This window comes from Folsomia candida, unplaced genomic scaffold, assembly GCF_002217175.1.
Source record: "Folsomia candida strain VU population unplaced genomic scaffold, ASM221717v1 Fcan01_Sc009, whole genome shotgun sequence".
In the NCBI taxonomy this organism is placed as follows: Eukaryota; Metazoa; Arthropoda; class Collembola; order Entomobryomorpha; family Isotomidae; genus Folsomia; species Folsomia candida.
Window position 1 is genome coordinate 859,919 of NW_019091201.1, and position 18,201 is coordinate 878,119.

Genomic DNA, 18,201 nt, shown 5'->3' on the forward strand with positions numbered 1-18,201 from the left:
GAAGTCAACTTCAAATTCAAAGCAAAATTTGCATTGCCCGTGTCGTTGTCACCCACAGCTTCATTACTGACAAATGTATGTAATGAATGCCTCTGTGTGTCTGCCTTATTTTCGAATTGCGTCTCTCTCATTTTACACGAGCCGTAGTAGAATCACGATGCGATGTGACATGCTAATACTGGAAAAGCCAAACGGGTAGTTGGAAAACGTGGAAATATGGCGATGACACAAATCCAAGCGTGACTACTGGATTGGTATGTATGTACATAAACCGTATAGTTAAAAAGTACATACAAGGGTGTGTCACATAGCGGGTAGATATCTACCGCCTGAGCCATGAGGCATCTCACCCTCAGCCAAATTAATCCTTGTGAATATTTGCATGCATGAGTGGATTGTGAAATTACTTCTCATCCACTCCGACTACGAACTGCTTTTCATGTAGAATACAACGCCGAGTGTGCAGAATGTGTTGTGTCATGTGTGAGTGCACAATAAACAGTCGCCTCTGCTTTCTCTCGACTACTTTCTCTTCTTCTCCGCAATGTTTTCACACGTCGCGGTGGAAGGCATAATAATAATGTGCATGAAAATGGTGGTGTGTGTTCGGATAGCAGGTGACTGTTGACTGTGGAGATGAGATAGCAAGTGGAGTGGTTATTACTCCGGCTAAACGGACGTAATAGCATGCACAGGAGAAAGTAGGGCGTTTTGTTGTTTCAGTTTCACGTAGTTTGTAACGGGAACAGTAGAACCAGCGAATTGGTTTCGTTATGTGGACAACAATTCTTGTTGGTAGTTTAGAAGGGTAAATGTGACAAGGACAAATGATTATCTTACGCGTGTACTTACCCACCACGGCTGAAACCACAAGTGCATATACATAAAAATGAAGACCTTTTTAAAAATTAGTTTTATACACTGTGTATTAAATCAGGCTAAAATGTATGTGAGATTTTTCAGATGCATGTCAGTTAATAAATTGCAAACAGAATGCTCATAAATCGACATAAATCATGAACGATGCCGTAGAATAAATTAGCGAAATTTCACACGATTCACTTATTCCGTTTAATGTGCAGCGTTTCTCAGTGTGTTCAACGGTATATAATTTTCCCCCAGGTTTTGGGAACCCATTCTGAAAATGATCAAAGGAGGCAGACAAAAAAAAGAAATTTTCTAACCTCTGAGGATGTCAAGTAGCACAATCGTGAGTCTGCAGATTCGACAGATGCCTGTTGTCGCATGCCGTACTTGTGGTGGGCGTGAGCCTCCCTATCTGAAAAATACCCGCTTCTCTCCCGATCCGAGAAATATCCGGACCTGACACCTTCATGTCGGTCAAAGAAGCCACTCGACCTGAAATAAAGGCAAGTCAAGTATAAAATGAGACATGTGGGGTGACAATATCAGGAGGAAAGAGGAGGAATGGCCCAGAGAACCAACTTTCCCCAAAAATCATTACCACACAGGTTGCAATCTCATCTCAAAGTTATGGGCATCAAATTTAATGCCAACAAAAAACGGGATGCGAAAATGCCTCATCTTATGTAACACATTGTGTGTACATATTCTTACAAAAACATGATAGGCTCAAAACAAACACGAGCGAGTCTTACGTAAAAGTACGTTGCTGACATTAACCGCGGATGGCATACGAAGAAACAAGACATGATTTATTTGCTCTCACAAGTTAATGATATGGCAAGTTGTGGCAAAAAATAAGAAGCTTTCTTCATCTCGCCGAGTGTAGTGGAGTGGAGACCATTATCGTCAAAATATATGCACTCATCAATCTTGACAAGATTGAAGATGAAGAAGTTGGACAAAAATCGACATGTCTTCTTTTTAAAAATGAATGTTTATCTTTACTCTCTTTTCAAATATGTATGCTACGAGGTACGTCAACCTACGCGAAAAATTCGATCTGCAAGATGAGAAAAATTACTATGCATGTATGCATGCACTTCAAAGGATGTTGTTGTAATGAGATCAATTTTCCTGTCACCTACATAGAAATGGAGGTCTCTCACAATGGAGGTATCCCAAGGTATGCTCACAGATTGTGATCAAGAAATTAGTGTCAATCGATGGCAAGTTTAATTAGTATGAAATTTGCAAAAGGCACAATCTCTTAAACTTTGGAAAAAATATTTGCATCCGAAGAGGAGAAAACGCTCTCTAACGTTGAAAAATTGTATACTTTCCAAACTTACTGCTAGTAAATAATATAATATTAATTAAATTTGTAATCAATTGACACTAAAAATCTGTGAGAATATGGCCTCTATTATTAGAGATTCGAACTATTAAAAATCTTACTGTACAAAAACTCGTAGACAAAGTACAATGTGCATTTGTATCGTGGTGAAAGCAACAACAAGTAGAAACTCCGTGTAAAAAAACAATAAATAAGTGTTGTCCGACACTACTTCGAACGACCACGCCTTCCTCTCATGAATATCAACAATATTACAGTACCAACAGCACATGCTACTGAAAGTAAGTGACAATAAATGTCGTGATGATAGCACTATGCCACTCGTTAACCCTCCCGATGAAAGCATATGTATGCAAGTGAAAGTAGGTGCTCAAAATTCGATATCATATCATTCCCTGATATTCTGGGAGAAGGAAAATGTGTTGCTTGTTGGCACTTTATCATGCCATTTGAGATATCCTCCTTCCTTCCACAATCTCAAGTTTTGTAGATGCACGATATCCATAAGTGCAGCCGCATTAGATCAAGGTGTGGCATGGTAATTGCTACTGAAACCTACCTCGAATTGTGATCTGAGAGATAACCCCGATCGCGGAAATCGCTGTAGTATCCAGAAAGAACATCCGAATCACGCGACTCTTTAGATACATCACGCGAACATCGAAAGTTCTCCCGAGTTAGTCCAAATCGTGGTAAAGTTGTGGATCTCGAGTTTGGCGGAACAGCTGCAAAGCAAAGAAGAAACAATTTCAAATTTAGTTATTTTTCAATTATTTTCGTCCTCATTTCCAAGTTTTCTTTGAAACAAAAGAATCCTTTTTAAAAGCTTTGCAAGTAAAAACTTTGTCTTTCTTCAAAAACCATCAAAATGTGACCACCTGAAATAATTATTTATACATTTAACCCAGCCAGATGTATATGCATACTCGATTTAAAACTGGTTGTGCACGCGATTGTTCATGACAAGGTATCATCAGTGCAAAACTACAGCAGTACAACTTGGTTCAAGTTTAAGTTAGATTCTAGAAGAAGGTGAAAGTAGGTAATAATAATGATTTATCCCAGTATGGCTTCCACCTTAATGTGAGATGTGGTTTCTGAATTAACCATGGTTCGATTTGATGGTTCGATAAAGTAAATTGCTGGACGAGAGAGAAGAGTTTTGGTATTTATTGTCGCGCAGGAGTCAGACTATTTAAGCACGGAAATGAATACACGTTGTCCAAGTGACCACATTTATTCACTCCGTTCGAATTCTATGCGGGAGAACATTTGGCTGATGAAAGCAGTTCATCACTCATTATTGCTTTCATTGTATCCCGTCACGCGGATTCGACCAGTTGTAGAAATTCATTGGGGAAATCGTAAATAGGGCCGAATGTCCATTTATCATTGTCTGCCACTGTCTACTTCAGAAACCATCATCATTCTAAGTGAAATTGACTAGCAAATCACTACGGCCTGCACCTGCACGGAGAGGAAATGTGTGAACATGCATACCCGAGGGAGAAAGTAGGTATGCAAAGAAATCTTGCTCCTCGTCCTGTCCTCACTTTCCCTGTCACAACATCTGCATGTATTCATATTCATATAATGCTACATGAAATGAATTGAATGAGTAGTTATAAATCATAGCGAGCTGCTGCTTTCCTTTCCCAGAAATATATGTGCGACTAACAATGGGTTCAACTTCTTCGTGGAAATTGTGAGTTATGAGCTGACAGAAGAATGGATTATGTATGGATGGACGTTATGACCAGACCAGAGATATGCATGTACTTATTTCCTTGCGCGATACCGTAATGGGCTCCCACATTGCGCTATCTGCTGTGAAAATTTATTGGTGAACCTGGTGAGCATTTGACCTCACCTAACCTGCCCGGGTCTATATATTTATATTATTTTCAATGTACGGGTGACACAATACGAGCCAAAATTCTTTCAAAGTTTTCACCTCTTGTAATTCAAAACTACAATTTACCAACAAATTGAAATTTGAGAGAAAGCATTCAATCATTCATAAATTACTTAAAATGTTAATTGCAATCAGTAAAGAACAATTGCCTTCTCAGCTCTTGAGAGTTTTCCGTCTTTGTCATTCTGCCAAGTTGAATAACTAATTTAAAACTGACAGGAGACCTGGACCTCTTCATCTTTAATGAATTTGAGGCAGCAGCACTTTCTCTCCTTTCAACTTGCTGCAAGTACCTTAAGGTTGGCTGATCAGAGGAGCTGAGAGTCAGCCTACCAGGGAGCAAAGTGGAAATCTTAATCTCTCCAAATTCAAATTACTTTCCAACAGCCAATGGATGCAAGAAGGTGCTAATGGAAATGGGAGCCACTTGAGTGCAATCAATGACACCACCACCACCACGCAGACAATGAATTTCATTAGACTCCTACGGCTAAATGAATGAAAGTAATAACAACTTTGTGTGCCTCCAGGAGGACCAATTTTCGCAGGATTTTCAGTACATAAATAAAAAGTAAGTCTGAAATAATTACCATGATGAGTATGCAATGTGCTAGAATGCCCAGATGTCCTGATGCATACTTATTTTGTACGTGTGCATGAATATTTATGCAAAATAAGACAATGCTCAACATATGCATGCAACCATTCCAAATGGATTTAGAAACTTGATCGGGAAAACTATAAATGATAATAAGATGAGAAAATCTACAAGGGCAAAATAAATAAATCCACATAACGCAAGGCGAGAGCAATTATTCCATCAAAAAGCATTAGGCTGTAATTCTCAAAAATTCAAAATTGAATACAGGAAATAATTTACAGTAAAGGATAAAATGGTTTAATTTTACAGAGCAGAACAAGCTGAAAAATTTAGCACAACAACAACCACCATCAATTATTACACAACTATGCTTTCTAATCTACATAATAATACACGATCATCTACTACACACATACAACGAGACTACTTTAAACTCATCATCATTACTCGCTGACTTTATGATGAACACTAACTAATTGAGTAGAATAAGAAGTAGAAGTTTAATAAAAACGCAGAAAACTACAACTAAAATATTCTACTGCTTATTTATCATCAATTATTCCACGAGAAGAACAAACTACATTGAAGGATGATGAATGTGACGACGTGAATCGAGTGTGTCTGTGTAAGTAAGTAGTGAGCAGCTCTTTTTTTGATAAATTGGTTCCTTGAGTCAAACATAAATATGTTCCAGTGAAGAATCTGATCCACCATCGTATGCTTTAGTAGATAAAAATCATAACATGAAAATTAGTCCACAACAATTATTAAACACAAACATGCATAATTCAGCACAAGATAATTATTTTATGTACATTCGACGACAACTTTCTCCGTAAGAAAATATTCTCGCATTTAAGTATCACTTTCATTACGATAAAAAAAACAATAACTTTGATAGCTTACCAAGATTCTCGTTGCTTTGCGAAATTATGGCTTCGAATGTATGCAAACTGTAACTCTCGGCGTCCATGCCTTTGGCTAACGTATTTCGAAGGTCTGAAATAATAAAGGGTACAAATTAAGTAGGAAATTATCAGAATTTTGTATGCTCAGTAAATAAATGTATTAGTTTTCACTAACGTTGTTCATATTCAAGTAAAAGTCTTGCGGTTGGAGATCCTGGAGACGGGCTTCCGTGAGCTAAAAGAAGATAAATAAAAAATATGCGTTTTAGTTTTCAATCTTGTCTTGGGGTTTGAAAATTATGTGTTTATATTTTGATTGTTGCGCTGCTAACCTCCATCTTCATAATAAATAAAGGCATATTAGATTTTAATTACTAATTATATTAACTGATTTATATGACTCTATTACCTTCAGGACTTGAGCTTGGGGGTGTGGTTGCGTAGTACGCGTGGTCAAAGATGGGATGATCCGAAGGAGGCGAAGTCTCACTTTTTAGCTTTCCATATCCAGTCTGCGTCCCAACACCACGACCTGCAAAAAAACGAGTAATGGAAAAAGTTGACCAGAGTATAAAGAAAAGGGATTTAACTAAAAGTTTGTTTTTAAACTGTGTCAATTTTTGTATGTAGCAATTCGTACTTCGTTCATGAATTCGTCTCAACGTGTCAGTGGGTCGCTTTCCTTGTGTCGTATGGGTTGAAACGTGACGTATTTCAGGTTCTAATTGAAAAAGAAAGCAGCATTACAAATTATGACTTTCTTCAAATTGACATCAGAAATATTTTTTAGCTGAAATCACCGGAAATGTAGCCATCATGATGATACACCCTCCGCGACATTTCTGGCGAGGTTACCACCGACCCTGCTGATGGAATTGGTTTCAACAACCTCTTCAAAGTTTGACTATCCGTAAGCCCATCCCCCGTTGGGGTCGTGTTCGTCCCGATTGTCGACTTGGATGGCAGGGTACGAGACCGTCTAGATCAGAAATATACCAAAATTAATACATTTCCCTTCAGTAATCGTAACACAATTGTGAGCTCCCACGCACGAGTAAGCTCCATGATGATGTCCATGAGCTTCGGTTTGTTGTTGTTGTTGCGCGAGGACCCCTCGTCTCGAGGAAGACGACGACGAAACAGGTTGTCCCCCTGGTTGACCATTTCTTTCAGTGACATCATCCGTGCTTTTGCTCCTACTCTTCTTCCTCTCAATCGTGTCCCTCGCTGCGAGTTCATTGTCTGAGTAGTCAACAGATTTCGAGGTCATAATGTCCCTTCCACCCCGACCGGAACCTCTGCCTCGGGAACTGCCAATTCTTTCAGTACGATCGTCTCCATCCATGTCTGGTCCGACTCCCTGGTTTAATACAAAGTTCAGTTTAGTGGATGAATGCTTTTCCGGCTCCCTATCGTCTTGCAAAAGAGAGATAAATTTTGTTTCAAAGAAGGACTGATTACTTTCGCTTCGGGACGTCTGATGGTGGCATAGTTGTCTCCGGGAGCTTGTTTTTCCCGTCCAGCACCTTCTCCTCGTGGGGCTTGATTCGGAAGGGATCTTGGCAGCGTGGATGCGGCTGGAAACAAAAAAAGGCACATTACTTAGAATAGAAGTCTTCCTATGAATGGTTGATTACGGGGAAAATTAATATCCAAACTCACCACGGAACCGAGGATCCATTGCGCGTAGTCTGGCATATTGTTCCGCTGAAAATAAAAGAATCAGAATAATGTTTTATGGGGGAAAAAGGGCAAACTTGGTAATGATCAAACATTTCAGTTCATGCGGATAATTTGGGTGATTGATAGGATAAGTAACTCAACATTCATGCGTTCATTTTTATCTCTTAATATTTTTACAGTACGAGAAATTTCAAAAATTTCACATTTGTTCCGGTCAGGTTATATATTTTTGGATTTTTGGACTTAAGTATTGGAAACGACTAAAATTATTACCCGTCATGCATGTACACTGAGGCTCCCGTTTAGATGGCGATGTGGGGGTTGAGAGGGGACGTCTTCGGGCCTATTTATTAATAGGAAACATATCATTACATGCATAACTTTGACAAAGACCTTGTTTCAACCTTATTACAAAACTTATGTATTTATAACTTACTGCAGCTGCGGATGTAGCGTTGATGCGACCACTTCCACCCCGACTTGCAGATCCGGAAACCGTCCCACCACGACCTCCTCTCGCATTGTTTTCTAATTTTAGTGAATAGGATGAGCTGGCCTTTCTCGAAAACTTAAATGCGGGTGACTGAAATCCAACAATTCACGTTTTTATTAGCATTATTTATTCCGTAATAAAGAGGAATCTTTTCCGTGATCAGTTGAAAAAGTCTTGTGCAGCATTATAATCATACGCAGACAATATTCATGATTTTTCCTGCCACCCGACCTATTTTCTCCCCGATATCTGTACAAGACAGCAGAGATTCAATTAAAGTAGAGTGGGGGGAGCCATTTCTACCGTCATCCACACTACAGCATGTACCTACATGGATATGTATGTATGTGGCCGTGTAGGTGGAACAACACCGGGTGGAATCTAATGAAGATTACAATTTCCATCACGTTTCTCTCAAACTCACACTTTTCACCAGTAAAAGCCAAATAAATGTATTTGTTGAGCCCTTGCATCACTCAAGTTTCTCCACCAAAAAGTCAGGAAAGTTTGTGGAAGCGTATAAACACCACGACCACCACCACCACCACCCAAATAACTGCCAAACGGACGTGTACCTCTCGCTCTGTCCTATTCTCGTACTGGAGAAAGTATAACATCTTTCTCATTTTTTTTCGGATGGGTTGCTTTTCCCATGCACTTCCTCTCCACGGGATGATAGCATCTCGCCGCGTCCATAGCCAAAAATATGTGGTGGTGGTCTGTGCGTGGCTTAGTTTTTGGGTTGGGTTGGTTTGGAACAAAGGGTTGATTAGTATCCGCAGAAGTATAATGTAACTGTAACCGGAAGTAGTTACCGACTGCTGGACCACATCCCTTTTAGTGGTGATGAGGAAAAATAAGACATAATTTGCGGAGGAGGATATACGTCTAGTTTAATTCCACTACCTTTCCCTCAGTCAAAAATCAAGGATAATAATATCACCGAGGAGAAAGCAGGGCGGCCTCGAATTAGCTGGAAATAGAGACATTAGCACACGAAATAAAAAAGGATGGGAGGGAGAAAGAAGAAAGCAGTGCTGTCTGGTCTTGTTATTTATTAGGAAAACAATCTGTAAAGAACCTTCCCCTAATTTGTCGAAATGGAATAAGTATCTCAGGAGGACAACCCCTCACCGACAAAGTCACCGATCTTGATGCCCTTTGGATATGTCGTAGTACTAGGTGAGTCTAGCACAAGTGTGGAAGGATTTCATTCCATGGCCCCATTTGCGCCCGCCACACCCCTCTGAAGGAGCGCCCCATGCTAAACTAGCCGCGCTAACACCTTCGCCAAAAATCCAATTTTGGTCGGATTTTCAAAAAAATTACAGATTCTTGATCCCAGATAGTTGCTTTATCATATCCAATAAGGTGCTTTACACAACTGCGATACTACTCACTTCTTCTAATGCCACTCTCAGTATTTAAGGATTCCGCTATTCTTTCTGGGCTCCTTCTGCTAGTGGTGGGTGTCTTGTTCGTGAATCGGTGGTGGTGGTGAGAAGAGAAAGCAGGAAATTAGAGGAATCAATTTCAAACTTTATAACGCATAGTATGAGTTTCTAACACAAATATATCTGTAAATGTACGTTTCTGTCGTATGAATGTTTTCAAAAACAGCAAAAGTTTACCTACACGGGAAACATATTGACTTGTAAATATTTATGCCCGATCAATAAATATTGTAATGCAATGCAGAATCTGGGAAATATTTGCACAAATGGGTAAAATATGGCGATGCAGATTCACGAAGGCGAGAACAACACCATTTTCGGGTATCGTATCGTCCAACCAGGAAATATCGGACGTGACAAAGATCCCTAAAATTGAGAGCTAAACGGTTTAACGATTCCAATTCGCACTACTTGCAATTCCGTTCTCGATAACATGCTTAACCTGATTTCACACTCGGGCAGTAAAAGAATTGGGACATTTTCCTCCTCCCGACTGTGTGGACTTTGGTTTAGAATTGGATTTCGATGTTTGACTTGGGTTTAGATTCCTACATATAATGTCGCAGAGACCCGCAGAGAGAGAGTATCTCAAGGTGGATGGAAAGTCTGGTCTGCCATATAGTTTCAAGGCGAAATCTCACGATCGAAATCTCATCTGATCCTACGAACACTGCTGAGAAGTGTAGGAAAGTGTTGCGTAATTTCTTTGGAATGGGCAGCACATGTCACCCATGGCTTCTTAGGGTCAGATTAAAAGGACAAATAGGACAGCTGGACAATTGGAGGGGGGAAAGAATTGTGTGCATTGCACAGGTTCTCACCACGCAGAGAAAGTTCAAACACGTTATTACTTTTTTTGGTTTGAAGGCACGTATCAAGTATTTCTTGTATCGTAGTATCACCGAAAAGATGGTGATGATGCTGTGGCATGTTATTCAATAATAAAAATAAAAAAAACTTACGCAACATTCTCTAAATTGCTTGGCATCAATTGGTGAAGTGAAGTTGAGCCCCCAAGTGTCACTGGTCACAGGATCCTTCCAGTACACAAAACACTCGGAAGCCTGGCCAATTTTTGTTCCTGTTCAAATTATGAGACGAATATTGGAAAAGTTTGGAAATATTTGATTGCATTTTGCTTAATGAAAGAACATAAGTATTATGCACATACCTGGCTGTACTAGGCGAACATCGAGGATTTTGTCTACTTGGGAATTATACGCTGTGATGTGAAACACGACCTCTGGGGAATCCTGCACATGGCACAAAATCACGATTGAAACAGTTCATTAATTTGGCGAGATGAGTGACGAATTACCTGAATACAAGTAATGTTGACGGGAACGAGATCTTCTGAAACCTGTTGATTTCGTGTTTTATATTAAGTATTTCGAATTAAAACAACTGAATTAAGAGGATCAAATTAAGAATATAATACAAACTGGTTTCCGTACCTGTTGCCATTTCACCGACCCACCTGAATTACGATTTATACCACATAAAATACATGACAATGAGACACTAGATATGTTCATATACAATTGTAACATTTTTTTTATCGAAGGTTATCTTACCGCCAGCAGTGGTTACGTGAAAAACCTCGGCCCAAAGGCGAAGCAGGTGACCGTCCCGTTTGCTGAAACTCCGGCTACTCGACCCTGCGCTCCAAGGGGTGTCTTCTCAGGTAACAAATACAATTTCAATTAATAATTGTGTACGCAATCTCATAAACTTTTCTACAACTTATGCTCTAGTCAGTAAATATTGCTTACTTTGCATCTCACCCTCATACCGATACGGTTTGCGAGTCAAGGGGCCGCAGTTACCTGTGAAAAGCAAAGTTTGTGATACAAACTTATTCACATTTATTTCTTCCTTGGATCACATTTCCATTCCACTTACAACTCAATTTATTCCCCATCAAGGAACTTTGATTGGATTCCTGGGAGCTCCCGCGAAGTAGTTTCCAAAATTTTTTGGGTGCAATAGTTCTCTGAATTTTTGGCTGTGAAGTACACAGACCACGCTTTCCACTATGGTTAAAATGAAGAATGACGTCTTCGTCCTGACATTTAAATCATCGGCACGGCTTGCTTTCACAACTATGTTATATCGATTTGATCACTGCATTTGACACAATGGACAATTTATGAGCACCAATTAATTTTAATATTTGCTTGAAGGATGTCTTCTTTTGGGAGATAGCTCCAAATAATTTTCTCTCGAAATCTGAAATTTGTTCACAGAAAAAATAGGCTCCATTAAATTATATGTTTGTACAACGAATGGATATTTGTACAGGTAAGACGCACGCCGGTGAGAATGATGAAAATATATGCACATTGCAATTTTCATGGCTTTAGATTCTCATTCATTGACCAAACAAAACGTGTCTATGCACGAGTACAGAGTTGTTGAAATTACATTTTTCAAGTGGCTCTCTAGACATATGTATCGCTATCCACCATATTTAGCAATTCCCACCTATACAAGTTTGCATAGATAAATAGAGCGATCTGATTTCAGGTACCGACAACAAGAGAAATGCAAATACTAATGAATAAATGGCAAATACAGGAGCAGCCAGCTCAAAACAACCAATTGCTTTCCCCTACACGGGGCTTTGCTGTTCAGGGAAAATGTTAACTCTCCTGAAATTGTTGTCAGACCAAGAAAAGCACACAATGCCAGCGGGGACTAATAGACTGTCACATTATTTATTCCTTTTCACACACCACAAACAACGCAGGGGAAGGAAAAACAAGTAACTGCCAGGCAGCAATCAATGCAGAACTCGACTACTCTACAATAACAATATAATACCTTTGAGATCTCTGAGCAAACACTGAATTTCGTTTAATTACACGTACAATATTTTTCCCCGTGCAAAATTCCTACCGCGTCGCTACGATGTATGTATCTCTGTTTTCACGAATATGTATGTGCAAAATATTAAAGTTGCCAACTTCTCTTCCGCAGAAGGACATGTTATACACAAGAATCTTACACTTTCTTCTTCCTGGAAGTTGTCGGATTGGCGATTATGTTCAAAATCGAAGAAGTCAGCCTCTGCCTTTCTCTCGGTCTGTGGGAGAAAGCCCGTTCTGGTGAAGAATGGTGCGAGAGAGATAAAGTATTCGCCCAACGTGGTGCTGCTGGTGGAGGAGGGAGGAACAATGTCTGGGAAAGTGTGAATGTTCAACGAGTGTGATGTGAATAGAGAATGTGAATGAGAGGTGAACACGGTCACAATGGGAAGATAAATGTCGAATGTGTCCTGAGGGACTCACGCAGAGATTGGATAATGCTTTTCAAGGAGAGAGAGGGACAGATGGAGGAGGACGCAGAGTGAAAACTACAGCCAGCAACCGAGGAAACTGACACGGACAACAATTTCTCTCAAATATTCTTCTTTTACGATTTCTAATGCTTCCCCCTCATCTTCTTAACTTAATATTCGACCAGAGTATATAATGCCCCATTATTTTGATTGATGCGAGAATGGCTTTGCTATGTGTGGGCTACATAGATTTCACCCGAATTTGTTTGCTTACATGATTCACCCAATTTAGCCAGATGGTGGATGGGGCAAAAAAGGAGAGCAGCATGAAGCTGCCATCCGCACAAAACATGCCTCATGTTTAGAATAAAGTCACAAATTGAAAGAGTATCAATTTCCATCGAGTATGCATGAATAAGTCAATTTCCTAGGAGCAGACTATGCCCCAGACGTACATAGAATACGCGTAAAATGTGGTAATAATAATGGCGATCAATAATGAACTCTCATTTCAAAGGTGAAAGGTAACGAAATTATACCGGGCACACGTTATTACTCGTGGTGAAAGGATTATCTTTGCCAAGTTTCCGCGTGTTCGCTGCCTCATCGTGACTCATTTATAAGATTAGAAAGACATAAACGAGTAAGGCGAAAAAAGTATCAATCTACCTCAGTCATGATTACGATATTATTTGAGACAGCTTTCATCATCCTGATGAGATGCGAAGACCCACCACCAGCACAGCCAGTAAATAATAAGTGCTTTACTTTACTTTGTTGTTCAGAAAGAAAGCCCACGTGAGCAGGCAGGCAAACGAACCTTTTATTCAGCCAATTACTCAACCAGTCAGCTTTGATGGATGGAGACGTTTTATGTACGTACGACCACGACCACGACCAAACACAACTTGCTACACGTCTCGCCATTGAAAAGTCCGACTCGTTAACGTTATTACTGCTTTCGTCGCCCACGAAAACAAACAAATCTAACCTTTCACAACACATAATTTATCCTTTCAGACAGAGTAACAAAGTGCGTGCAAAATTAGATAATTACTGACCTATGGACATTGTAGCATGATGCTATTTGCAGCAATTACTTATCAGACACAATTAACCAGTTAATATTGTAGCGCAATTATCACATAAAATGAACACTGTAATTGCACAATTATCAGATAAAATTGGTAACAACTCGATACCAATTCTCAAGCTTTCCACCAATTTTCTCCCCTAAAACTTTTTATTGCCATTTCCCTGCTTTTCGCGACATTTTGACTGAAATAGAAATCTAAAATCATCTCTAAATGAGTCAACGTCAATAAAGTTGTGAGCGTGCATAAGTGATTTGTATTAGTCTCGTGCGAGAGAGGGGAACACAAAGAGAAAGCGGAGAAAAGTGAGTGGTTTGGCATGACAGGAGCAGAGAATGACGCACCTGGGCTGAGCTGGCTGAGCAACTAATTAAATTCAAGTCTTCTTCCTTTCTCTCTCCCCCTTTTGAGTCCTAGAAGAAGAATACTTGAAAGAGGAGCTTAATAGAGCATCCACCCGCTACACCAGCCAAGCCACCAACCAAAACCACCACCACCCACCCGCAACTATACTTGAGTCACTTTACTTTATGAATAAATGCATCAAACAATAAAGAAGATGAAGGGTGCTCCCATGTTGTTTTTCTTAAAAAATGATGATCAATACATACTTTTTTAAACGTAAGTACAGCCGTTTCTACATGTAGTGAAATATAATCCGACAAATATAAAACCTTCTTCTTCTTTATTTTAATAGCTCTCAAGCCAACCAATTATTATCATCCTTTCAACAACGCCAACCAAGTTCTCCTTCTCCATATCGGATTATTATACTGCACGATAAAGAAGTTCGCTTCTTATTCCTTTATCCCAAAGTTTTCATTTATATTTTGAGCATTGTAAGAGTATTTTTAGCGTTCAAGAATACAGAAGAAAATCCGAGATGAAAGAGTAGATTTTTCACTCAGTCACTTCTTCTTCTTTATAATTGCCTAAAGCAAACCAGCCAACCAAGCGACTTTCTACCCCCGTTGCCCCTGTTGCCTCTCGCCATGGTTAAGCTTCTCTTTGTGTCAAAAATCTCAAGTCACCACCAACCACGGCTGCTTTTCACACAAGTAAAACTTGACACGTATGTAGTGTATCGTATCACATACACACGCTCGCTACTACTCCCGGGCTAATAATAATAATGATAGTTTTGTCACAGGGAGAAAGTTTACTTGGATTTGGGAAAAGTTCCTTGCTTGTTGGTGGTGGGATGGTAATGGGGAAAGTAAAAGTTGGTGGGTAACAAAGCAGTGCAGGAGGAGGAGGAGGATTAAGTGTATGGGATCCATACAACTACCCCAGTTCTCGTCCGTCACGGAGGAGTGGAAAAGTTTTAAAGTAAGCCAGATGGCATGTCAGACAAAGAGAGAAAGACATCTGTATATGAGTTGAAATGCCATTCAAACACCGGACAAAACACTCGACATGCATTTTCCCAGTTGTGCATGCGTGGGTGGGTGTAAGTTGATTTTGATTCGAAAAAGGATAACACACTTGCTCAGGAGAAAGCATATTTTAGTGGAAAACACGATAATTATGATCAAGTTGAAGCCAGCGTGAGATAGAATTGACTCTGACAATCGAAACTCTCATAAAATTAGATGTAGTAGTAAAATGAGTCCATCTTCTTATAAGCAACTGCTCAAGTTCAATTTCACGGATTGCACTAAATCTTCCGGATGTGCGAGAAAGTAGTGAACTGGAATCGCATTAAATTCAACGATAAATCTAAAGTAGCAAGTTGGAATGTGGTATGGTCGTCGTATGCCAGGCTCTATTAAGACTTTCCTCCAATCTGGCCTGCTTTCACTCCCCGACCGCCCAGCCAGCCAGCCAGAGAAGTTCATTCAGTCAGCGAGGAAGGACGACGAGAAAGGAAACGAGGCCAAAGTAGGAACATTAATCATCACATCTCATAGGTTGCATATCATCTCCTGTCAGCACAAGTGGTTAATAGCTCACACTCCTACGTACTCCAACCAGTTATCGGTTCAACAGTTTTGAATGACTGGGTAAAAAGTTGGATGGGTATCTGAAACACCCGAATCGGCTGGAAATTAGGGGATACATAATGGCACGAGGTAATTTTCTAATGCTGTTGCTTTCACTATGCCTCGTGTTCGCAGGGACGATTTTGGAATAACGACGAAAATATGTATCTACTTAATACAAGTTCCGTACATTCATGCAGACTTTCACGCTATACACAAACACAGCACAATTTCTCACGGTTTATACATCAACGTCACCAAACAGAAGGTTGTTGAGCATATAAAAGTTGTTGGAAATAGCCCGGAAGAAAACAATAATACAAAATGCCAACCTTTGTTGTGACTAAGAAAACCTTATTTGGTGATTACTTCCCGTCACGGACAACGTGACCCTCGTTTTTCTCGGAGCGAAATAAATAAACAATAACACGGGTCGGTCAGCCTGCATGCAAATGGATTTGTGATAAATAAATGTCTAAATTCTCTCCGATATCTAAAACGGCCTGGGCGTTTTTATGCTTTCCTCTCCCAGATTGTGTAACGTCATAAAAATGCAGTTCATATTTCGTCACCCGAATCAATAATTCTTAGCGGAGTTACTTTTTTCTCCCCTAATTTATTACCAACAATTAAGCCAAATCATACCTCAGGAAGAGGAGAAAGTAATGAAGTGAAAATGAGATGGGTAAGATTTCAAATCGGCCAAAATCTCATTACTCTTAGGGAATCGGACAAACGTATTTTTTCCCTCAATAAAGGGAATCAATTGGCCACATTGAAAGTGTTGGACGGTGCATGGATTGGGAAGAAAATGATATGAATAAGCGAAGTGAAGTCCGCAGATAAAGGGAGCGAGAGACTGACAATCATTAATCCTTCACTTTCTCTTTTCTCCATACTTTAGTCATACGCTTTATCGAGCACGGACCGTTGGCCCCACCTCCACATTTACTCGCTCAATAATGAAGTGATAGTGCAATGTAGTAATATAATGTAATGGTGATGGTGGTAGGCACGTCCTATAAATCCATTATTCTTCCTCCCCTTTTTTTAGTTAAATCTTGTATCCAAGACTTGAAGAACTGATGGAGAAAGCAGCTGAGCAGCTCAGATTTGCTGTTTTTCCATCCACCCAAGATAAGTAAATTCCGGTTAAAAAGATTCATAACATCGTGACGAAGACTAAAGTTTTAAAGTATTGAATCTTCTTATTCTTCAACGATTAAAATGACTATCTAGATTTTATCATGAAATTGATGCTCTACGTGATTTTTCCAAATCCTGGTGGAATACTCAAGAAGTTGCTTAATTGTCTGCTTGGTTGAATAGAGGATTACGTACTCTTGAAATTGGAGGAATCTGTAATTTCATGCAATTTTGGGTACTCACCATCGATAGCACTTTACTCTCACTCGCTTACTCTTTTGCTCCTTTTTGAATTTTCAAGTAGCCGTGATAGGAATAACGAGATCTTTGAAAAGTGAAGAGTTCTTCACATTTATTTGAAAATGAGAAAAGAGAGAAAAACCTGCGAATTGTGCTTGGATCAGGAAAGAGCTTATTTTTTGGTTTTGCACATTCTCACAAAGTATGTCATAGGAGAAATTTAAGAAAAACGAGTAGACAAATTGCCTCATTGTGTCCCTCATATAACAAATAATTTGCTATATTTTCCAACACAAAAATACCTCCTTGTACACATCCCTTAATCACTCTGGCATGCATTAAGCACCTAAAAAAAGTCTGTTCCTCCCTCATTATTCTCTCCTCCACGTATGTAAATATGTATGCAAAACAAGAATGGAAGACGAACCAGCCGACTCGGAGGAGAAAGTGCAGTTGGAGAAAGCACAATCGAAAAATCACTTAGCGTATGACTTTTCCAAATAAAGGCAATGCAACGCGGATTCCATCCGGGATAAGAAAAGGTGGGTGCTTAAGTGCCGCGCACACACAATGAATGTACGTCCAACATCTGACTATGAATTTACGGAGAGGACGAAGGACGACTGATCTCGTTGGTCTTGTGCAGCAGCCCTGCATCATAAACTATGGTTTAGGTAGATTGAAATTAAATATTTTATGAACATGTACTCCCACCGCCAACCCGACCAACTCTTCTTCTTCTTCTCCCATCACAGGAGCCCACCATCCCAAACAGCAAGTAGTACGTATGTACATACATACAACCAACCAACAACCCGACGACCAAACTCTCTCTTTGGAAAGCCGAGTGAAAGTTGGAATTCAACTAACTAAAGTTCATCTGCCAGTCAGAGAGCTCTCCAGTTTTGACTCTCTCCTCTCTGTGTGGACCGACTTTCACTTGTTAATGGATTCTCTCCACTGCTGCCGAGGAGTACTCTGCACATTGTTGTGTTTGTTGGCCTGGTGGTGGTGGTGCCTCTCTGAGGAATGTGTCATGATCCGTACTGCACTATGACATGCACTTTGTTACGAGGCTACGATATTGGATTGTAGATAACTAATGTGACAAAAGTATGACATTTATTTCCCTCTTTTCTCCCATGATGGATTTGTGCACTTTTGCGAAAATTATAGACTTTCAT

At 39.8% G+C, this 18,201-nt stretch overlaps 1 protein-coding gene across 4 annotated transcripts in view; it reads right to left on the bottom strand.

Annotated features, from left to right (window-relative positions):
* The window catches only part of LOC110854079, a 58,514-nt gene that overhangs the window by 37,940 nt on the left and 2,373 nt on the right, over positions 1-18,201 (bottom strand). For 2 of the 4 annotated variants that reach the window (XM_035855127.1, XM_035855125.1), the window contains exons 2-21: positions 11,178-11,504; positions 11,048-11,101; positions 10,850-10,954; positions 10,730-10,752; positions 10,594-10,635; positions 10,447-10,528; positions 10,238-10,356; positions 7,765-7,911; positions 7,602-7,671; positions 7,308-7,352; positions 7,107-7,222; positions 6,698-7,005; positions 6,446-6,624; positions 6,286-6,366; positions 6,055-6,177; positions 5,978-5,983; positions 5,821-5,880; positions 5,644-5,736; positions 2,781-2,946; positions 1,185-1,359 (exon numbers count right to left, since the gene is read on the bottom strand). In XM_035855127.1, the coding sequence (XP_035711020.1) occupies positions 1,185-1,359; positions 2,781-2,946; positions 5,644-5,736; positions 5,821-5,880; positions 5,978-5,983; positions 6,055-6,177; positions 6,286-6,366; positions 6,446-6,624; positions 6,698-7,005; positions 7,107-7,222; positions 7,308-7,352; positions 7,602-7,671; positions 7,765-7,911; positions 10,238-10,356; positions 10,447-10,528; positions 10,594-10,635; positions 10,730-10,752; positions 10,850-10,954; positions 11,048-11,101; positions 11,178-11,196 (2,013 nt within the window). In that variant the 5' untranslated portion in view covers positions 11,197-11,504. The remainder of the gene's footprint in view (positions 1-1,184; positions 1,360-2,780; positions 2,947-5,643; positions 5,737-5,820; positions 5,881-5,977; positions 5,984-6,054; positions 6,178-6,285; positions 6,367-6,445; positions 6,625-6,697; positions 7,006-7,106; positions 7,223-7,307; positions 7,353-7,601; positions 7,672-7,764; positions 7,912-10,237; positions 10,357-10,446; positions 10,529-10,593; positions 10,636-10,729; positions 10,753-10,849; positions 10,955-11,047; positions 11,102-11,177; positions 11,505-18,201) is intronic. The other 2 variants (XM_035855126.1, XM_035855128.1) reach the window with 2 other exon arrangements.